The sequence below is a fragment of the Monodelphis domestica genome, chromosome 1, assembly GCF_027887165.1.
Source record: "Monodelphis domestica isolate mMonDom1 chromosome 1, mMonDom1.pri, whole genome shotgun sequence".
Taxonomy (NCBI): domain Eukaryota; kingdom Metazoa; phylum Chordata; class Mammalia; order Didelphimorphia; family Didelphidae; genus Monodelphis; species Monodelphis domestica.
This window is the reverse complement of record NC_077227.1, coordinates 695,090,495-695,113,432: the sequence shown is the minus strand read 5'-3', so window position 1 is coordinate 695,113,432 and position 22,938 is coordinate 695,090,495. Positions and strand designations below refer to the sequence as shown.

The following is a 22,938-nucleotide window of genomic DNA, read 5'->3' as shown; positions in this document are numbered from 1 at the left end:
TGTCAAAGGTAATGTGATTTAAGTATTTAAAAGGAGCTGGCCTTTGGAAGACCCCCTTAAAATGAGGGGAATACAATTGTTGGAAGTGTGGCAATGACAGAGACTGGACCCTCCTGCCCTCTCAGAGTACTGGAAAACCCTGGGGAAGAGTACAATGTATTATACCTGGTTCTCAGGCAGTGAGGGATGGAATAAACACTGTGGCTCTTTGTTTTTTATTTTTCCTGAAATTTCCTTGGAAATAATTTTTACCTTCAATTTGGGTTGAGTATATGGAAAGAATATTTCTTCTGGGAAGGAGGAGTTGCCATAACATTCAATTTTCCTGAGGTGACAGGTTGGAGGGGTGAAGGAGAAAAACTTTTGGAAATAAGATTTGAGGTCAGTTGAGATGACTCTTGTCCTTCTGCAGAATTCAGTCAAGACCAGGACAAGCTTCCCCCCTGATTCCCAAGATGCCTCCTGTGTAATTAATCTGTCCATCCATTGCAGAAGGATCCTAGAGATTTGATATGAAGATGAAGCAGGAGGTCTTGTCCCTGGGGAAGTGGCTACTGGTGTTTTAGGCTAGATGCTAGTATGCTGGAAATCCATTTAGACTCGCAATGGGACTCATTTCCTGAGGCAAATCCATGACTCATTGTGTACTTATTTCTTCCTCTACAAAAACAAGAGGCTTTAGTCCCTAGTGTCTTGACGTTCAATAGAATTCTCTCTGTCTCTGTCTCTTGTCTGTCTCTGTCTCTGTCTCTCTGTCTCTCTCCTTCTCCTATTGGTCTTGGTTTGGAGAATAATAACACAGTACAGACAGACAAAGTCAGGAAATATGAGATTGTTTTGAGTTTGATTATTAGGTTGAGAAGGTAGGGAGTTTGGCAGAAGGCCATATCAGGAGGTGGCTCAAAGAGGGCAGGTGGGGAGGAGTAGCTGGGTCTGGCATTTAGCCAGTAATTTCTTAAGCCTCTGGGTGTGGGGACAGAGAGTGAAGTCACTGTCTTCTTTCCCAATCGTTTTTGCCCTGACATAAAAGTGGGATTGGAAAAGGAAGATCTAGTGAGGAGCTAACGGGCCCACAGGCAGACTCTGGGAAGGTCTTGTAGAAAGTGGGGCCTTCTCAATGGCTGATCTAAGTCCTTTCAGCGTGCTGGTGACAGGTAGCAACCGTGGCCTGGGACTGGAGTTTGTCAGGCAGCTGCTGGAGCTGCCCAAGCCTCCCCAGCTATTGTTTGCGACCTGCAGGAATCCCTCCGCAGCTCAGGTGAGAGCGTGCAAGCCGTACTCCTCTTCCCTGGCTCACTCCCCTCCCCACCCTACTTCTCCCCGAGTTGTCCCTCAGACCAAGTGCCTTCCACTGAGGACGCTGAGCTTGAGGAGTTCCAGGTGCTGCGCTCTGGGACTCCGGGCGTGCGCAGGGAGAGTTTGGGGGCTTTGAGTTGCTGCAGGATATCTTTAGAGAGGCCAGGCTTCTCCCCAGGGCGTTGGGCTGCAGACCTGGGTATTAAGTGATGGCTGAGAGGCTCTGCAGTGTTAGGTCTCTGGGGATGAGAGTTTGCCAAGCGGGAGACTCTTTCAGGGTGCAGGTGTGAGGGGGGGGGTGGAGGGGAGGAGGAAGGCGGAGGAGGACGGAGAAGGGGATGTCATCTCTAGAAGGGTGTAGTGGTGGTGGTGAGGAGATCTTAGGCCTTGTGGGCTTAATCCGCCCCGGGGCTGGCGTTCTTGGGAGGTGCAGAGGAGGGGACTCCTCAAAGTCTCCCTCCATTTTCCACCCGGTGCCCCCTCTGAAGCTAGAGGATATCTTTCCTCTTTTGATTCTCTAGGCACTTCACGAGCTCTCGGCTCAGCACTCCAGCGTCCGGATCCTCCAGTTGGGTGAGCCTCCCTTCAAAAGCTGTCCCTGCTCCACCTTGCCTTCCCCTTTTTCTAATAGCGCAGCCCATTGGCATTTCACGGGGTCCTGCTGGTTGGTGCAGAGCTTCTCTGCCCCAAGTCCTTGGGGAGTAAGAAGATAAAGGACCTTTGCAGGGAGTCCCGGGATCCACAGCATAGGATAGTTTAAAGCCAAGGAAAGGAAGCTCAGAGAAAAGTGATTGGCTGAAGTTCCCGCAGCTAGAAAATACTGAAATGTTGACTCAGATTTACTTTTAAAGAGTCAGACTCATAGCTCATGCTCCTACATCTTCCTAGCAAGGAAGGACCAAGGTCTCCAAAAGGGCGAGTGAGTGTACTCTGGTTTGTCCACCTTGTTGTGTGTCTTGGGGAGATTTTACACGCTCTCTGGGTCTCTGGGGCTCCTCTCCTTGCTTAGTCAGGGTTTCAGTCTCTCTCCAGCTGCTTGATTCTAGAACACAAGTTAGAGATGTCAAGGCATTAAGCCTTCTGTCTTTTGTGTCTTGGAGTTCCCGAGACTGTCGGAAATAGTCATACACCAAGCAGGCTTAGCCATGGGAATGGTCTGAGGGGCTCAGGACAGGAGCTCCTGACTCTCAATTGCCATGGAATCTACAATTTAAAGCCAAGGATGATTTGTTTCTTTGGATTTGGAGGCATTTGGGAGTAGAGAGTGTCATATGGAGAAGTCAATATAGTCCTGGAGGTGGAGCCCCTTGAAGCTCTTATGAGGTGGCTTCTTTTCTCCAGTATCTTCCTGATCTCTTTCCCTATGATCCCTCTGGGTGGAAGGATGGGTTATAAGAAGCTGTGGGGTTAAGGCTCTGTCCTTGGTGTTGGGTACTGAGCTGGCTGACAGGTGATAATGACACAGGCCAGTTGACCTACAGCAATTGGCAGGGAGATACATTGACCAACAGGGAAAGGTAAGACAGTGCCAAAGGATTTGCCATTTTCCTGAAATGCTGGAGCACTCACTCAGGTCTGTTTTCTCTTCTCACACTTTTCCTCATTCTTCTTCCCCCTTCCTGAAAGTTGTTGTTCAGTTGAATCATGCCCTACTCTTTTTGACCCCATTTGGGTTTTCTTGGCAAAGCTACTGGAGGTGTTTGCCATTTCCTTCCCCAGCTCCTTTGAGAGATGAGGAAACTGAGGTAAATAGGGTGAAGTGGCTTGACTAGAATCATGTGACTAGTAATCTAGTCTGATGTCAGATTTGGACTCAAGTCCTCCTGGCCCCAGGCCTGGCACTGTGTCACCTAGCTGCCTTCCCCAGGATAACCGAGCCTCTTAATTCTGTATAATCTGAGAGCCTTCTCAGACTTTATTCTCCTCCATCTCTGGACTCTATTTGATCCTTAGCAATATTCTTCTCTGTATTCTTTTGCTTTTCTTCCTATGTATTTAACCAGACTTTTTAGACTTCTTTGCTATCCCATCATATTTTTATTTCCCATATCCCATCATATCCCTTTAATTGGGCTCATTCCCCAATGGCTTCATCCTGGGACCTCTTTCAACTCTTTCTTACTGACATCAACTCTCCTTGATTTAATTAAAGTCTCTTAATTAATAATTGTATGTTAATTTGTTTGAAAATTTATATACCCTTATTTATATTCATAGTATTTGTAATGTATATATACATACTGTTTTAGGTAATATTTATACAGTTAAATTACATATAAATTGGTAATTTAAAAGATGTATTATTAATTGTGACTTTTTTGAAGATAGCTCACAGATTTATAAATCTAGACCTCCTCTTTCTTCTGAGAATCAGTCTCTCATCTGTAACTGCCTACTTGACATTTCTAATTGAGTGTCCTGCTAACATTTTGAATTCAATATATTGGAAACTATTCATTATCATACCTCCAAACTCACCCAGTTTCTACATTCTCTTCTCTCTATTGAAGGTATATTCATTCTTCTAGTCTTGAAGGTTCATACACAATGGCAGTATTATCCTGGACTCTTTACCCTCCTTTTACCCTATATATCCAATTGCAAGGGGTAAATTTTATGGTTGGACTGAATATATATATATATATATATATATATATATATATATATATATATATATATATTTAGTTGGTTGCCAGTGATTTAAATTCTAAATCCCAATGAAATACTCAAGTCAGAATGGAATTTTATGGTGGTTTATTTACAATAGAAAGAAGAAATTAAAAATGAGAGAGAGAGAGGAAAAAGAGAAGGATGGCTGCCCTGGCCTGGTCTGAACCAGGCAGGAGTTCAGAGGCCTCAGACAAGGGGTCTCTCCAGAGGCTAGTGACTCCAGAAAGCCAAGGGAAAAGGAGTCCCAAGAGATGTGCCTTTCTAGAGGCTGTTGCCTCAGAAAAGTCAAGGAAAGGGGAGTCAGCCTTATCACTCACCATGTGATCACCTAAGGGAAGCAGTCTCAGGTTTCACACTTAAGCTCCTTCATGGTTGAGTTCTATGGCCAAGTCTCTCTCAAAGGAAGTGACGTGAAATATAAAGTTTTTAATGTCACTTCCTGTGTCTTACATGTAGCAATGGTGGCTTAAACTTGGCTTTGGATGGCTCAGGGGGTCAGTCAGTTGTTTCTGATTTATCACTTGCTAGCACATGTGGGTCATAGACCTTCCTTCCCCACACTTAATCCTTAAGTGAGAGTGTATACATTCATGGTTGCTAGAATTCTAAAGACTAAGCAGGGTGGAGTAAATCTAAAATTCAAAATCCCCCCTGATGATGATTGGGGGACTAGTCTCCCCAACTGATCACTTAACATAATCATCTTGTACCTCTAAAATCTTCTATCTACAGGTACATACAAAAATTCACCTTCTAAGAGGAAACTACAAGAGTTAGAGATAAGAGGGGAATAGAAAAGAGAGAAAGCAAAACCAATGTTTTGCTGGGCACATTGACAAAAACCAATTAGGGGGAAGTCCCCTTTGGCATAAGAGTGTACATTCAAATAAATGTTCAATTAACCTTCAGTTCAATCAACCACACCCCAAAGTTCATTCTGAATCTTCTTGATGTAGTATAGGTTTTGCAGGCACGTTTCTACAATCAGTTCATTCTCTGGATTTTAGGAGTTAGCAAGCTTCTTTCCTTGAAGAATTATTTTTTTCTAACAAAAATCTAAATCTTGGATTTTTTGAAAATACAATCCCCCCTGAAGAGGGTGTTGAGAAACACCCAGTTCAGCTCAGGATGCAAGGTTGAATTATGGGTATGTGAGTCAATTATAAAAAGAAAAAAAAAAACCCAAAGCATAAAAGAAAAACAAATGGAAGAAAAATTAAACTTTTCAGAGAAAGAAAAATTAAAAATCAGAATCAAAATATCAAAATCTATGTATATAAAATGTTGAGTAAACAAGAATAAATTCATAATAGGCTCTTATATTAGAGTCCAATTAAAGTAATTTTTTATCCCACAAGTCTGTAAGATAAAATGCAGTAATATTTCACTTACTCATTTGAAGCCAAGACTACAGGAAGTTACCATACTATCAGAGAGAAAAAAGGACTAGATTTTTATGTGTGATAGTTAAATGTCATTCCATGGTATGATTCTTCATCATTCTCAGGGATAGGGGCAGCCAGGATGATAGCCAAACTTTGGTACTTATCTGTGAGTACTTCACAAAGAGTGTGGATACAAGGAGTCCTACATCTTAACATATGTCAAGTGTTGCAACCTTGAGTCTCACACTATGTTTAAGTCCTTTTGTATTGGCTTAGAAGTTCATCAATCCCATCTGGACTTGTTTGGTTCTTGTTGACCTTGTGCTCCTTGGAACTGTATAAATAGTGGCTCTTTTGTTCCCTTCTCCTGGAATAAGACACAATAATTAATCAGAGTCCCATAACATTTATCAATAAATGGCAGGTTTCTATAGTCTAAATCTTTTGGGGGTATGCATTAATATTATAGCAAGTATATATATATATATTTAACATATTACTGCAGAATAAAAAATTAATATTGATTATATGTACCTTAAATACAAGAAATGAAAAAAGGAAAAAATAAAACATTCTAATCAAAATAAAAGAAGGCAATAATAAAATTAATTTAAAAATTCAGGAATTCAACATGTTCCCCAAAACAGTATCTACTTGTCTATGATTTATTATCTCCAATGCATGTGATAGGATAGTCAATCAGTTTCAATAAAAGATGCTCTCTTTATATGTGAGCAATAAATCCAAGAGTCCTTCTCTCCAATTTTTAAAGATGTTAGTATGGTTAGCAATATTTGGAATGGCCCTTCCCAGGAAGACTGAGTTGCTCCAGTATGCTGGAAGTTCTTTATATATACCTTGTCTCCTGGGTTGAGGTCATGAAGTAAAAAGTCTAGTGGTCCTGCTTGTATTGAAGCTCTGAATTCATGGAGTTCACACAGTTTGTGCTGTAATTCCTGTATATAAGCAATAGAAATATCTCCCCCTAATAGTGATGTATATGCAGGAGAGAAAGGTTTAGCCTGTATAGGTAGATGTCCAAAAAGCATTTCAAATGGTGAGATGTGTAGGTCTCCCCTGGGTCTGCTTCTAAGTTAAAACAGGGCCAGAGGGAGAATTTCAGGCCATTTTAAATGGGTCTCAGTGAAGAATTTGCCAATCAGTTTTAAGTTCTTTATTCATCCTTTCACCTTGGCCTGAGCTCTGGGGTTGATATAGAACATGGAATTTGGGAGTTATCCCCAAACAAGTATATATCTGAGTTAGAACAGAATCTGTAAAATGACTTCCTCTATCTAAATCAATACATGCTGGCAGGCCAAAGCAAGGAATAATCTCTTTTAAAAAGCACCCTAGCAACAAAAGCTGCTGTGGCTTGGGCAGTAGGAAATGCTTCTAGTCATCTGGTCAGTTGATCTACTATGACTAGACAAAATTTATAATGTCCAGCCTTTGGCATTATTATGAAATCTATCTGCAGGTGCTCAAGAGGTGTGTAAGCCAGAGGACTCCCACCAAAATCTTTGCCATGAAAGGCATGTTGGTTATATGCTTGGCAGGTAAATCAGGCTTTAGCACACTTTAGAGGCTATAGTAGTTATACCAGGGGGTATCCATCCTCTCTTAACAGAGTCCATGATGCCCTAGGTACCAAAGTGACCATTTTTTGAACAGGTTGGCAAATTTGGTGATAGAAACTTCTAGGGAGCAGGGGTTTTCCTTCAGATGACACCCATACTCCATTAATTTGCTTTGCTTTGAATTTTTGTTTCTATTTTCCCACTTCCTTTTCATTATAGGAAAGTGTTATCAGTAGTTAAAAGTTATCAGTAGTTGTTAATGTTAAAATTGATTCCTGCCCTTTTATGGCAGCTAGCTTTGCAGTGGTATCTACCCAGTCATTTTGCCTAGATATAGGGTCAGTGCCACCTATATGGGCAGAGCAATGAACTACAGCTAGGGCTTTGGGTAGCTAGAGAGCAGAAAAACTTCATTAATAATTTCTGCATTAGTTATAGATTTTACAGCTTAGTTTAAAAATCCTCTCTGGAGCCATATCATACTGACTGAGTGACAAATGCCAAAACCATATCTAGAATCTGTATAAATTGTTGCCTTTTTATCCTTGACAATTACACAGGTGTGTTTCAGGGCTATGAGTTCTGCACTTTAAGCACTAATGTTTGAGGGCAGTGAAACTGACCACTTAGTGGCAAATTCTGTGACTACAGCAGCTCCAGTGTAGTGTATGCTATCCCTCATAAAAAGGAACCATCAGTAAATAAGACCAGATCTGAGTTGTTTAAGGGAGTATCCAAGAGATCATCTTGAGGCTTTTCTGTCATGGACACTGTTTCACAACTGTGTAATGGTTCTCCTGAAGTTGGCAAATCTGGAAGTAAGGTGGCAGGGTTAAGAGTTGTACAGCATTTAAAAGTGATATTTTTGTTGTTTAACAGGGTTATTTCATACCTTATAATTTGATGATCAGAAAATGCCTGTGTTCTATGCTTTAGCAACAATGCTTCTACCTCATGTGGGCATGTAATTATTAATGGGCATCCCAATACCAGATCAACAGTTTTTGTCACTAGTAAAGCTCTGGTAACTACGCCTCTAAGACATGGTGGTGCTTCTGAAGCTACTGAGTCTTGCTGGGCTGAATAATAAGCAACTGGGCACTGAGAAGGTCCCAAAGTTTGAGTTTAAACACCTGAAGATACTGTTACAGATAAAAGTGATTTCCTTAAACTGTGACCACAAAAATATGGTTTCAAGACAGTGTCTTGAGTTAAATCAAAAATAAAGTGGTCGCCATGGGAAAATAAAGCTTCCTCAGAGGGGAGAGAAGCTTTAAGGTAGGGAGATAGAGACAGGATAGAAGTTTTGGATTCCACGAGGGGGGATGACAGAGTCAAATTAGAGATATGAGGTGGCAGGAATGAGTCTTTATTAAGTTTCCATGAGCCACAGCTAAGCTCTGATCAAAGGACCCTTCCGTAGGCTTTTTACCAGTCCAGAGATCCACATTTAATACCACACAGGTCGGAGAGATGAAAGAGAGATAGAGAAGATTTAAAGATGGAGCTTGGCCAGAGGCCAAGCTCCTGCCAGGACAGCCATCAGCTCCTGAAAGAGAGAGAGAGAGAGAGGCGGAGCTTGCTGGGCTAAATATAGTCTTTGATATGCAAATATACACAGTACATAGGGATGATTCTCATTGGTTAATGACAAGGTATAGGTGTGGTTTCTCTTAACCAGGTGAGCACAAAGAAACCTGTGTTCCTGCCTAACCTGGGGGAAGCTGGGGTCAAGGGTCAGAGGCTTCCCAGCCATGTGCAATACTGAGCATGCTCAAGCCTGAGCATGCTCTCTTCTAAGGCAATCTGTACATACCAACTGTTGCCCATAGCTAGGGGTGGACTGCTACAGAAAATTTCCAAATATTAAATGTACCCAAGTCATTTGGGTTTTATGGAGATTTTAATTAATACAAATAAAGGAATTTTAGGAAAAGGAGAGAGTAAGAGGAAATAATGGGAAAAGGGCCAGGCCAGCCTAGGCCAGTCTAGGCTTAAGCCTTAAGAGACAGATCAGTCAGTCTTTTATCAACTTACCACAAGATCCTTCCAAGCAAAACTCTAGTGTTCAGAGAGACCCTCCAGTATAGCTCAGGATGCTGAACTAAGTTCAGCCACAGAGAGAGAGACCAGCCTCCAATTTAGCTCCATAGCTGAATTACCATTCAGAGGCCTTCTGGCCTCCTTTTAAAGAGAATTTTCTCCTATATCACCTCCCCTAAATTTTCACATCTACCAATCATAGTAGACATTTTCAGAGGACTGACCATTCTTAATTCACACCTTGTTATCACCCTCTCTGGGTAGACTAAAACCTCACACCTCTTGCTAAGCTTGCTTGAAATTTTAGTGATTAATTTGACCTTCATAGGTACTTAGCACCTTTTTGTATTAGATCTAAAAATAGACCCAGCTTAAGGTTTTTTAGCTTTACTTTAAGTATGGGTTAAGTACTTTTTATTGTTCAGTAAGGAGTTTACCACTTTATCTTCCCCTAAAGTATGCTTAAGTATGGGTGGAGTAATGTAAAGTTCTCACATACATTCCTGACTAAGTACCTCCATTGTTTAAAATGGGGAATGGCCTTAACCAAATGTTCTAAGATAGAGTCTGAGAATTTTTAACATTCACAAGTCTGAGAAATTTTAAGATTCACACTACCCCTCTTCACTCATGTACATACAAATTAAATGACTTCTTGTCATCTGGGATGCCTAGAGCAGGGGCACACAGGATAGCCTGTTTTAGATCTGACAGAGCTGGCAGGTATTCTGGCTCTAATTTAAGTGGTTCAAGGACTGAATCCCTTGTTAGTGCTATAAGAGGCTTAGTAATTTCCCATAACAGGGTATCCATTGTCTATAAAACCCTGTTGCTCTGAAAATTGCTCTTAACTATTTCTTAGTGGTAGGAGAGCTCAATTTGTGAATATTTTCAATTGACTTGGGAGAAATAGAACAGGCACCAGCAGTCAGAATGAATCCCAACTATTCTACTTTGGGGAGATACCATTGAACCTTATCCTTTGAGATCTTATGCCCTCTTTTATGCAGTTCCAAAAGAAGATGTTTACTATCTTCTTGACATGCTTCTGCATTTGTTGAAGCCAAGAGTAGGTCATCTATGTATTTGATTAATTTGCTGTTTTTAAATTTTATATTATCTGTGTCTTGGCTCAAAATCTGTGCAAATAAACTGGGCCTTTCCATGAACCTCTGGGGCACATGAACCCATGTATATGAGAGCCCTTCCAGGTGAAAGCAAAGATATGCCTGGAATCCTTATGTATCGGTATGGAGAAGAAGGCTGAGTACAAGTCCACTACTGTAAAATATGTAGCTGTGCTAGGAATAGAAGAAATGATAATATTTATGTTGTAAACTATAGAGTGTCTCTTTATAACATGATTGTTCACAGCTCTCAAATCCTGTACGAATCTATAGAGGTGCTTGTCATCAGGCCCCAATTTTGGTTTTTTAATGGGCAGGATGGGCAGATTGTATTCAGATTTACAGGGAATTCTGATGCCCTGGTTGATTAATGAGTTTATTACTGGGGTAACCCTTTAATTGCCTCATTTGAGAGAGGGTCCTGAGGAATGGAAGGAGGTGGTCTAGATTTAGTTTTTATCTGCCCAGGAACAACTGATTTAAGTAAGCCTACATCGGAAGATGTGGCCCAAAAAGACTCCGGTATATCTGCAGATATTACAAAGGTGAGAGGCTCTTTTGCCTCCTGGTTCTCTAAGAGAAGTACTGGGAGTAATTTTAAAGATTCCTCAGGTACTTCCAATGACAAGGAGCCATCTGGGGCACAAATTATAGTGGCCTGTAGTTTACATAGTAAATCCCTCCCCTATGTGGGGGGGGGGGGGATGTATAGGGATAATTGGTCTGGAAAATCAAAGATTTCACTCTTTTATTCCAAGACCCTTACACCCCCTCCCCCCATCACACTTTCATAAAGATGCTTGTGCAGTTTTTTGGAATCCCCCATGTTGATGGGGATTTTCACCCTGAGTATAGTGTGGATGAGCTCCATTTTTTATATATTGTTGTTGGGCATTTTGTTGTGTATTATCATTTGCCTCATTTTGAGCACTGTCATTATTTTGATTGGCATTATGATTCCTATAGTTATTATTTCTAAAGTTGTTATTATTTCTTTTTTCCCATAGCCAGGTCCTACAGACCATCATTACATGGCCTATCTTTCCACAGTAAAGGCATGTTAATGATTTATCTTTGGATTCCTGCAAAGGGGCTATGGTCTCTCCTTGATTTTTCAGTTGTCCTTTTAACATTTCAACTTCTTTCTTTAAGTCTTCCATTGATTTACTGTTTTCCTCATGTCTTTTTGCATGGCCCTTATAAATGTAGACTGTTACTCTCCTCAATTCTTCTAGGTCCATAGAGCCCCAATTCAGACAGCTTGTTTTAAAGTATTCTTTTACCACTGAACAACAATTCTCAACGAATTGTCTACGTATTTGTCTAATATTCCTTTCTCTGGACAAATCAAAGTCCATATATATATATATATATATATTTCCCACATCAATAAGTCTGTCCATAAACTGGGAGGGAGTCTCATCAATTTCTTGTTGGATTCTTTCAAATTTTGACCATGAATCAGGTCTTTTGGAGCAATAATGCTTCTCTGGCCTGGTTTAGTTTTGTGTAATCTGGTTCAACATTGGGGTTCCAATGTGGATTTTCAGTTGGCCAATAATTTGCTCCCCTACCTTGCTTCTGGTTAGCCAGAGAGATGACTTTATTTTTCTCTGTTTGTCAGGAATTTTTCTAATAAAATTTCACCATCTATTCAAGTGGAGTCAAAAGTTTTGAATATGTTTTCCAATTTTTTTTTATAATTAATATTGGCTTCTCCTCAAACAAGTGAAAGGCTTCCTTGAATTTATTTACATTTTTAGGATTAAAAAGTGCATGGTGTCTTATAGATACCAAGTTCCCATGTTTATTTAAAATCAGTACTTCCCTTAAGGGAAATAAACTTCTATCTGAATTATCTGGTGTTCTTGTTTCTAGGCTTCTTGCTCTGTTTTCAATGGGGGTAGGTAAGAGAAGGGGAAGGGGTGGGCAAGCTGAGGGGGAGGGACTGTAGGCCCGGAGTGCCTGAAGGATGAGAAATGAATTGGGCAGGGTGGGAGGCAGCAAGCATGGTCTAGGGAAGGGGTGGGATGGTTAGGAGTGTTTGTGGGTTAAGATAGTGGGGGCAGGGCAGGCAGCATGGGTGTAGAGGGTAGACAGGTTAATGGAGGTGGGGCTGAAAGTATCATGGGTAGGGGTGGGAGCTAGGGCCAAGGGGGTGGGGTAGGAGGCATGGGTTGAGGGTTGGCCAGGGCAGAGGGTGTGAAGTAAGAGGCAAGGGCAGGGATAGGGGCTAGGCCAGAGGGGGTGGTTAGGAGGCATGGGGGAGGGGCTAGGCCTGATGGGGCAGTGCAGGAGGCATGGGCAGGGGAAAGGATTAGGGTAGAGGAAGCAGGGCAGGCAGCATGGGTGAGGGGAGTGGCTAGGGCTGAGGGGAGAGGCCAGGAGGAATGGGCAGGGGGAGGAGTGATTTGGTTAGTAAGGGGAGGAGGAAGTTAGATGTGGGAGGGGAAGGTTTGAGAACTAGGAGCCAAATTATGTAGAGCAGGGTGGGATAGAGATTCTGATAATGATGAAATATGGAGAGATAAATCACTCGTATTCTGGGATATTATTGAGTTCCTTTTAATGCTTTTCATAAAAGCCATGATCTCTCCCAAACTTCCCTCTAGAAACTCAAGCCGAGTGCTTTGTTCTGCATATTGTTGAATAGTAGAAGGAACAATTGGTTGGTTTGACTAGGAAATGTGTTTTCCAAGGGGAGAATGGCATAATTCTCCTATTTGATTCTCTAGCATATGAAAGGTATATTCCAGGGCTCTCTTAGAGAAAAATAACAACCTTCCACCTCCAACAATTACAATCACACCCTGGAGCAGTGTGGAGCTTAACCATTGCTATAAGTTCTCTGGGATGAGCCAATTCAAAGAGAAAAGGAAAATACTTTTCCAAATTTGGTCATGGTGCTGAAAAGCCAGTTATTAAGTAAGTTGTATACTGGCTCTCGATGTATTCCTAAAGTCAATCATTAAGTTGCCTGTAATTTTGCCTTTTGTCAGTAGATGGCACTATTGTCTAGGATCTTATTTTGTTGTAATTTTTTTTTTTCCTTTTGGCTAGGTGTTTGGGTGTGATCCTTTTTATAGCCTTAATCCAATTAACTCTTCTGGAGGATGTTGTGAAATAGAAAACCACAGACTCCATATAGACAATTTAGGTAAATAAAATCAAAAAGCCAAATTTCTCCAAGACAAGGTAGAAAGTTAGATTTTATTGGAAGAGGGCCAAGTCTTCCAATAAAAGCATTCTATTGCATGTATTACATTATCAGACCCTGGCAAGAGACCACGCCCAGAGCCTGAGACCTGGTTTATATAGCAAAATGAATACTTCCGTACAAGGTTGATGATATATCACAAGACATAATATCATATAGACCTTATTTTAGAAACAGTTACACAATTACAAAGCTGATTGGTTAGTTTATTTAGGAAAACCCATATTAGTCTTTAGACTAATGACTTAGTCAAGTCAAATGACCATTACCTCTCTCTTATCTGATCTGGGGGAAAGGATGACTATTTCCAAGCAGGAAAGGGTATGTGATATTTGAGGTATATTGGGACATGAGATTCAGATAGCAAAAAGGGAAGTACAAACTTAGTGAAGGGTTAGAAATCCCTTTAGAAGCAGTTTTTATGCTTTAGTTAGAAATCCTTGTAAAAATCATGAAGATTATAATGGAATTTATACTAATCACTTTAGAATCACAATACTGATTATCTTAAACCATTCACTATCACTAAAATCCAATGAAGTATAAAGGGGTAGGGGTATTTTTTTCCCCACAGAGAAAAGGCAGACGGAAAACAAAGCCTTTTGCCTGATGCTGAGGCTCTTTTTTTTTTTTAAAGGCTAAGTTTGGGAGGGGCCACAAGCTGGTCTCTCCTTCCTGCTCAGGCTAAAACTGCCAGAACCATGTGCTTCCCTCTTTGAGCAAAGTCCACTTAAAAAAAAACAAACTAGAGAGTCTTGAAAAAAAGAAAGTAAAACTTTAATATAATCACTCTCTCTTATGAAAAACAAAACCTCGCTGAGCTCACTACCTTTATTCTGGTGGTCTAACCATTTTTGTTGCAAGAGATCGAAGCAGGGCTCCTTCCTAGTTTTCCTCATGGCTAGTTAAGAGCAACCCAGCCAGCTAATAATGTCATTGGGGGTTGGCTAATTGGGTTGTTTGTTCCCTAAGGCAAGGGAGATATGGGAACAGCTTCCCCAGCTAAGACCTCAGGGCCCTGTCACTAAGATTAAAAATGGCTGTGTTCTATTTTTTTTTTTTAGGGAGAAAGGAGAAAAAAAGTGTTTTTTTACTCACCTGATCTAGCATCTGTGTTTGGAACTGCTAAGTTAGATGTTTAAAAGACTGACTTGAGGTGGTAATAGAGAAAAAGGAAAGAAAATTCAGGGACATTTTGAGGGAGGGCACTCATCACAACCTTTGTGGATTAGCCAGACTGTGTACTTGTGGAGAAATCAAGAAGGAACCAATGTGTTAACAGATACAAGGTAGCACCACTTTTCCCTCCCCCCAGGTAGAACTGTTTGACTATGGAGTCAGATCTGACTAGAGCCAAAGGGTAAGTGGAATCCCCTTCAGTCTCTTCCTTCTTAGTTGATGTATTTTGTAATGCCCCTTCTAGCACATTGAAGATGATGGAGTCTTTAGTAAAACCAAAAATATCTATTTATTGGGTAAAAGGGTTGAGGTATAATGAGGGTAGAGGAAACAGGAAGTCCCTGACTATTTCCCTTCTACAGATGGTTTTAGGGGTTTGAATCAGGAGTCTGGGACTAAGCCCCAGACTATATTTCATGTCTTGGTGAGCTCAAGATGTTGGTATTTCTTGTCTCAGAGATATGGTTGGTAAAAATTTTCTTCAGGATTGGCTCTTGCCTTCCCCTAAAGGAAAAGTCTCTATCCTAATAATATCACCAATGAATGGATTAGGAATTCTGTTTCTCAGCAAATGATTAATGGATATATGTTATCTTCCCAGTAGGGGTTTTGTTCCTGCTCTCTTCAAGCCAAGCAGAGAAGAAGAACCCAGCAGTTCTCAACTGCTCCAGCTTTAACTTGACTGGAATGTTCCATCCCATCCCTTGATGGGAAACCCAAATTTATCTTTTCCTTATAACAAGCCATATGTGTGTGTTGCCTGGTAGATGTCCTTTCCTACTTGAGGAGGACCAAAATGTTATCACTGTCAGGATCAATGCACAATGTATCTGCCTGTGACTGATCAGACCAATACTTGGTGGGAAGACAGCCACAGGTTGAGCACAACTAGCCCATATGCAAATTTGGGATAGAGGAGTCTAAATGTGCACATGTGACATTTCCTTTATACATATATACACACAAATGCAGATATGCAGATATATGTGGTGTGTTTATCCCTTTCTTTCTCTCTGTCTCTGTCTCTCTTCCCTCTCCTCCTTTAGAATGATAATTCCTTAAGAAGAATTGTTTCCTTCTTTGTTCTTGTATTCCCCAGTTCCTCCTATGGTACCTACAGAAATACTGGTTAATTGATTAAATATTCTTTCTTGTCAGATGTGGAGAATAGTGCTTCCATCCAAGAGGCCTTTGTCTCTGTCAAGGACCAACTGGAGGGCTTGGGGCTAAACCTACTCATCAACAATGCAGGAAGGGTCATTCCCAACTCATTCCACTCTGAGTCAGCAGAATCCATGCTCCAGCTGTACCAGACTCATGTTGTTGGTAGCTTGAAGATGAGCCAGGTGAGACTTTTCCTGCACAGGTCCCACAGAGAATACCACTTCCCATCTGGACACGAGTGACCACCTCTCTCCATAGTCACAGAGCTAGCAGAATTGGACATTACCTTCCTTTTCCACTTTCCTGCTCCTCTATCAAGACCTTTGTCAATCTGGCTGCTCCTCACATTTCCAAATGAGTGGCTCTTTCATTTCCATTAAAGCTAGTCACCTTCATGTAGTAAGAGGGCTATAGTGGGAGAATTGTTCTCCTTGGCCTCAGGAAGAATAATATTTAGAAAATGCAGGGGAGGCAGATATTAGCTCTTTAAGAATTAGATCTTGGGAAAAATTAACTTCTCTGACTTTCAGTTTCCTTAATGGATTAAATTTAATTGTGGGGGACAGCAGTATTATTTAAGTGTAGAAGGCAGAGCCTGAAAAAACCCCATTGACTTAGAGCTCTATGGGGTTTTTACAGGCTTTGCCTTCTACATTTAAGTGTATGGTTACAAATAGCAGCTCCCACCTATCTGGTCTCTCTGTTAATTCTTTATTCAAGTACAGCTTAAAATAAAGTGAAGTGGCTAACTCTAAAGAAATTATTTTGCACATTTGTCTGTGTTTTGAAGGATTGAGGAGAAGGAATTATGTAGTGAGTACCCACCAGAATTAACTACAAACATCTGGCAGAAACAAAGGAGGGAGCTAGGGGTTGGCATCTGTTTCCTAGGCTGACCTTTATAGTAGCTGAGATTTCAGAGCAGCTGCCAGCTAGGGCTGCCCTCAAACACTGACTTTGCATGTTCCCCTTTGTCTGGTAATTCCCTTTTTCATTCTCCTAGCATGACAGTATTCCATAATTTTCATCAACCATAACTTGTTCAATCATTCCCCAATTGGTGAGTACCCATTTAGTTTCTAGTTTTTTCCCCACCACAAAATAGGCTTTTATAAATATTTTTCTGTATATGGGTCCTTTTCTTCTTTCCTTGATTTCTTTGGGGTATTGAAATTGTAATGATAGGGTTGGATGATTAGGATATGTGCAGTTTAATAGTTTCTGGGTGATAGCTCCAAATTGTTCTCCAGAATGATTAGACCAATTCCTTTCTCCAATAACAGTACATTAATGTACCTGTTTTCCCTCAGCTTCTCTAACATTTGTCATTTTCCATTTTTGTCAAATTGCCAATCTAATGGGTTTGAGGTAAAAGTTTAGAATACTTTTTGTTTGAATTTTCCAAATTATTAGTTATTTAGGGAGTTTTTATTTTTCCAAACGGCTACTAGTATTTTGGTTTTCTACTTCTGAATGATACTGTTTTTATATTCTTTGACCATTTGTCAATTTGGGAATGTTTTTTCCTATTATATCTTAGAAAAGGGTTCAGAGAATTTGGCTGTAGAGAATTTCCCTCCCCTCCACTTACCTATTTCTCTTCTAATTTTACTCTCATTGCTTTTGTTTGTATAAAGACTTAATTTTATGTAATCAAAATGAGCTATTACTTTCTGTTATCTTCTGAACTTGTTGATCATGAATTCTTTTCTTATTCATAAATCTAAAAGGCAGTTTTTTCATACTACACTTAATTTATTTATATCTTTCTAAGTTAAATATCCATTTGTAACTTATCTTGGTAAGTTATGTGGAATACTAGTCTATACCTTGTTTCTTCAAGACTGCTTTCCAGTTTTCCCAGCAGTTTTTGTCAAAGGATGAATTCTTATCCAATATCTTGAATCTTTGGATTTATGAAATATTAGACTATTGTGCTATTTTATTTTCATATATTTTATACCTAATCTGATCTACTGGTCAACTGTAGGGGTAATTTTAGGGTTTTGACTTAAAATCTGAATTAATTTGGTCACCAAGGAAATCCCATAATAAAATACCCAAGTCAGCTGGAAGTTTATGGTGATTTTAATTAATATGGAGGAAAGAAATTAAGAAAGAGAGAGAGGAAACAATTTAATTTAAACTGCTCTGGCTCAGGCTGAGCCAGGCAGGAGTTCAAGGCCTTGGCCAAGAGGGCCTCCCCTGAGAACCAAGGGAAAAGGGAGTCAGTCTTATCACTCACCACGTGACCGTCTCAAGGAAGCTGTCTGAGGGAGCTCCTCCAGGCTCGAGTTCCAGGATTGAACTGGCACTCAGGCCTGCTCATAGGAAGTGACCAGCCAGAGCCACCTCTCCAGGGAAAGAGCCTGAAGAGAGGAAGTGACACGCCCTATATAGATGGTTTTATGTCACTCTCCTGCATCTCATCTGTACCAATGGTAGCTTATCTTTGACTTAGGACAGCCCAGGGGTCTGTCAGCTGTTTCTGCACATGTCTATCAAAGGCCATCCTCCTAGATACTTAATCCTTAGGTATGGGTGTAGACATTCCTGATTTTGTTAGGCTAAGTATCTTCATTGTTACAATCAGGAGATAGCTAAACCCAATCTTCACACAACTCTATTTCAACCAGTACTAAATTGATTGGATAATTATGGCTTTATAGTACAGTTTGAATTTGATACTTCCTGACTCCTCTCATTCCCACTTTTTTCTTAATTCTCTGAATTAAAAAAAATTTAATAGCTTTACATAGTAATCTTTTTGTACTTTCATTGGTATAGCCCTGAATAAGTAAATTACTTGTGCTTGTTTTGTAACTTTTATTACATTGTCTGAGTATAACCATGAACAATTATTCTATCAACAACTATTTAGATGAGTCTTTATTTATATGAAGTGTTTTGTAATTGTGTTCATGTAGTTCTTGTGTTTATCTCGTTAGGTAGTATTCCAAGTGTTTTATTCTTTCTGTAGTTATTTTAAATGAATTTATCTTCTATCTTGGGTTTGTTAGGATTATACAAAAATATTCATGTTATATGTGGTTTTATTTTATGTCCTTCAACTTTTAAAAAGTGGTTAATTGATTAAATTAGTGCTTTAGTTGTTTCACTAGGGTTATCTAAGTAAGCCATCATATCATCTGCAAAAAAAAAATAATAATTTTGTATGCTCTGTGTGCCTGCTTATTTCCTTAATTTCTTTTTCTTATTATATTGTTGGATTCTAGTTTCTAATCAATTGTGCTATCCTCTTCCATTCTGTGGGTTAGTTTATTCCCATTCCCAATTATTTTTATGATGGTTAAATATGGGTTTCCCTTGATTATATTCTTTTATACTTTTCCTTTTCTTTGTTTTATACTTTCTCTTTGTGAAAAAGAAAAGAAAAAAGAAAAGGTTGTGTCAGGTGGCTGATAAACATTTGGGGGTCCCAGAGGGGTGAGGAGAATGATATGTAGTGAGGAGGATGACATGTATCAGGGGGGTCACTGAAGCTGGTCAATCAGAGGCAAAGTTTATTTCATCACAGCTAGTATTTTATAGGGCAATGTTACATAAGCTAAAGGATTAGGTGATCTTTTTACATTGACAATAGTAATCATTTGTAATCTTAGTATAATCACTTAGTTTATTCCACTGAAGCTTAGACAGAGTTTTCTATAGGATAATAATTCAATATGTCAATGTGTAACCATCTAACAAAGTTTCTCATAGAATTCTTGCACCAGTGATTTCTTAGAAGGACATTTAGTATTTAGGAAGGAATTGGATTGTTACAGTTATAAGAGTGTTTGCCTTAAACTGTGAGCGTGGAAATATGGTTTCAAATTAAAAATATAGTGGTCGCCATGGGAAAATTCCCAAATATTAAGTATACCTGAGTCTGCTGGGTTTTATGGAGATTTTAATTATACAAATTAAGGAATTAATGAAAGGGAGAGAGAGAGTAAGAGGAAATAATGAGAAAGGGGCTAGGCCAGCCTAGGCCAAAGCCTTAAGAGAGAGATCAGTCAATCTTTTATCAACTCACCACAAGATCCTTCCAAGCAAGATTCTAGTGTTTAGAGAGATCCACCGGTTCAGCTCCTGAGCTCCATGTCAGCTTTCAAGGCTGAATTCCTTTTCAGAGGCCTTCTGATTCTCCTTTTAAAGAGAATTTTCTCCTATGTCACCTCCCCTAAGTTTTCACATCTACCTATCACAGTAGACATTTTCCAAAGGACTGACCATTCTTAATTCACACCTTCTTTAGTTCTCAACTTCTCTGAGTAGACTAAAACTTCTGAGTAAATTCACACCTGAGTAGACTAAAACTTCACACCTCTTTTGTTAAGCTTGTCACTTGCAAGTTTGTAAGTTGCCTGACCTTCATAGGTATTTAGCACCTTTTTGTATTAGATCTAAAAATAGATCCAGCTTAAGGTTTTTGCCTCACTATAAGTATGAGTTAAGTACCTTCATTGTTCACTAAGGAGTTTTACAACTTTATCTTCCCCTAAAGTATGCTTATGTATGGGTGGAGTAGAGTTCTCACATTCCTGATCAAGTACCTTCATTGTTTAAAATGGGGAATGGTCTCAACCAAATCTTCTGAGAATTTTTAACATTCACAAGTCTGAGAGATTTTAAGATTCACAGGATTAAGTTCTCATGCTGGGGGTGGGGGTAGGGGGTGCTATGTGTCTGATTACTTCTAGGTTATGGCTGTGATTTTACTGGGGCCTATTCTCACTACTGGGACTACAAAGTTGAAAAGAGAGATAATTATGGGTAGTACTAGAGCTCTCAGTTTGAAGCAATTTGCTTCTACACAGCCTTTTTCTTCTTTTTTGGCCCAGAGATATGGCCTAGGGTTCAGAGTCAGAAAGATACATCTTTAAATCTGGTCCCAGATCCTTACTAGATCTGTGACTCTGGGAAATGATTTAACCCTATTTATCTCAGTTTCCTCATCTGTCAATTGAACTGGAGAAGGAAATAACAAACCATTCTAGTATCTCTGCCTAGAAAACCTCAAATGGTTTCTCAAGTCTGTCACAATTGAAAAACAAACAAAAAAATCATCTTTTCTTTCTTTCAAGTCCTCTTTGAGATCTACTCTAGATGGTTAGAGTTTTGTTTGTTTGAGACTGATCCTTCCTTTTATCTATGCTTTACCTTATTTTAATTCTTCACTTTCCCCCTCTCCATCCTGTTTGTTGAATGAAATGTATCTGTGTCAGCGCCATTAGGGCAAGGATTTTATGTCTAAACCTTGTGTCTCTTCTAGGGCTATTCACAGTGCTATGCACACTCTGAATTTCACAAAAGATTGTTGAATTGAGTTAAGGTGGAAAGAAAGCCAAGGCCATGTAGGACCTCTAGATTTCTGATGATACTAAATGTCTCTCTTCTCCCATATTTCTCCAATCCTGCCAGACATTCCTGCCCTTGTTGAAGAAAGCTGCCCAAATGGGCCCTCAGGATAGTCTCAGTTGTAACCGGGCGGCTATCATCAACATTTCTTCTACTGGGGGCTCCTTCACAGAACTTCTGGGCTGGGAAATTGGTCCCGGTTTGTCCTATCGCTGCAGTAAGGTATGGAAGCTGTAGAGTGGGTAGGATGAAGGAAGAAAGGATAGGATGGAGGGTGAGGGGAGCATGGTGCTATAGACTTTCATTAGAACAACTAATTTGTCCTCTCCTCTTCCCTGTGCGCCCCATTTGTTTCCACCAGGCTGCCCTGAACATGCTCACCCGGTGCCAGGGTCTGATCCTTAAAGAAGAAGGCATCCTGTGTGCTGCTATTCACCCTGGCTGGGTTCAGACAGATTTGGGCAATTGTAGGGGCTTTCTGGTATGCTTCCTTCCTGCAACTCCCCAAGCTTGAGGTCCAGCTTGGGACAAAATAGAGCTTCTATTAGCTGGGCTTTGTTTGGGAGGATACCATAGTGTAGGGAAATTGGGGAGGCAGTTCCTTGGAAGGAAGACATAGGAAGTCAGTTAATGTAGGCCTGATGGTCATGAATGGCTTGGGACTGAAAGGAAAAAAGTCAATTTTTGATGGGGAACATTCTGTATTAGTTTCTTAGGATGGTGGAAGAAGGAATCAGATATGGTCTGGGATCTTCAGAATGATAGAAGAGGTGAGGTCTCAAGAAGGAAACACAAGGAAATTGCATTAGCATCTAGATGGATCTTTCTTTTAAGTTCCTTTGTTTGCTTTAAACCCTGACCTTCTATCTTCTGCTTAATATTAGGTATCACTTTCAAAACAAAAGAGTAGTCAAGGGATAGGGAGTTGGATATAATGACTTGCCCAGGGTCACACAGGTAGGAAGTGTGTGAGGCTATATATGAAGGCAGGGCCTCCCATCTGGAGGCCTGACTCTAACCACTGTGCATCCTAGCTTCCCCTTAGTTTGTTGGAATTGGAACTATTTTTTCCTCCTTGCCCCTTTCTTCCAGTGTTGTCCATATATGGACCATGACCTGTGTCAAGTTCTAGAGGCTACTGAATCACAGGATTTTTCCCTGACTAGCAAACCTATTATCCTTAGCCTCTTGGAACTCTCCCCTACCTCCCCCCCCTTTCTGGGTCAGTTATTTCCTTTCATATCTTACACTGCATCCAGGCCCTCTCCTAACTGGTTCACTCTTGTCTTGGCTCCTCTTAACCTGCTCTGTGTGTGTGCTCTGCAGGCTCCTATGAAGAAAGAAGAATCTGTGCAAGGAATGCTGAAGGTCTTTTCTACACTTTCAGAGAAGAATGCGGGATATTTCTTTGATTGGGAAGGAAAGGAATTGTGTTGGTGAAGTTACATCAAGCTGGGATGTGGTGATGGAGGTCTGACTGCAGTTATCTTTCCTGCATCTCCATCAGCAGCCCAGTATCAGCTTCCTCATCTTGTTTGTCCTCTTCCTTCAGTTCCTGTTTCCAATAAACTCATTTTCTCATATTGCCTTCCTAAACTGTTCTCATTCTTCCTACTTGTAGCCTAGGACTGGTGTTGATGGAGGAAAGTGATAGAAACAATGTTAAAATGTAGGTTAAATGTAATGTATCCACTTTCCTTCTGGAAATGCAGTTGATAAACATTTCCTACTACCCCCCCCACCCATTGTAACACAATACTGAAGAGAAACTAACTTTGAGAAATTGGGAGAATACTTTCCAATGGGGAAGGAAAAGGCTCTCTTGGCCATTCTTGACTTGTCTCCCATGATTTTTTGTGAGGTTCCTTTGACTTCTGACTATCAGGGTTCCCCTAACTAGACCTATGGTCATA

The 22,938-nt window shown here is 40.3% G+C and overlaps 1 protein-coding gene across 2 annotated transcripts; it reads left to right on the top strand.

Moving 5' to 3' along the window:
- Positions 1 to 994: 994 nt before the first annotated feature.
- LOC103103279 (C-factor-like) lies at positions 995 to 22,612 on the top strand. 2 transcript variants are annotated; one of them, XM_007477167.3, is made up of 6 exons: positions 995 to 1,258; positions 1,818 to 1,869; positions 15,656 to 15,843; positions 21,089 to 21,247; positions 21,387 to 21,506; positions 22,352 to 22,612. In XM_007477167.3, exons 1-6 carry the CDS (start codon positions 1,118 to 1,120, stop codon positions 22,463 to 22,465), a joined length of 774 nt encoding a protein of 257 aa, XP_007477229.2. In that variant the 5' UTR covers positions 995 to 1,117; the 3' UTR covers positions 22,466 to 22,612. The 2 variants fall into 2 exon arrangements, with proteins under 2 accessions (XP_007477229.2, XP_007477230.1); XM_007477168.3 differs by lacking the exon at positions 21,387 to 21,506.
- The last annotated feature ends 326 nt before the right edge of the window (positions 22,613 to 22,938 follow it).

Excerpts from the sequence above, each read along its gene's own strand:
- LOC103103279 (XM_007477167.3), top strand. The coding sequence starts at position 1,118 with ATGGCTGATCTAAGTCCTTTCAGCGTGCTGGTGACAGGTAGCAACCGT. Across the intron at positions 1,870-15,655 it reads CGTCCGGATCCTCCAGTTGG|ATGTGGAGAATAGTGCTTCC; the intron begins GTGAGCCTCCCT and ends CTTTCTTGTCAG. Across the intron at positions 21,507-22,351 it reads GCAATTGTAGGGGCTTTCTG|GCTCCTATGAAGAAAGAAGA; the intron begins GTATGCTTCCTT and ends TGTGCTCTGCAG.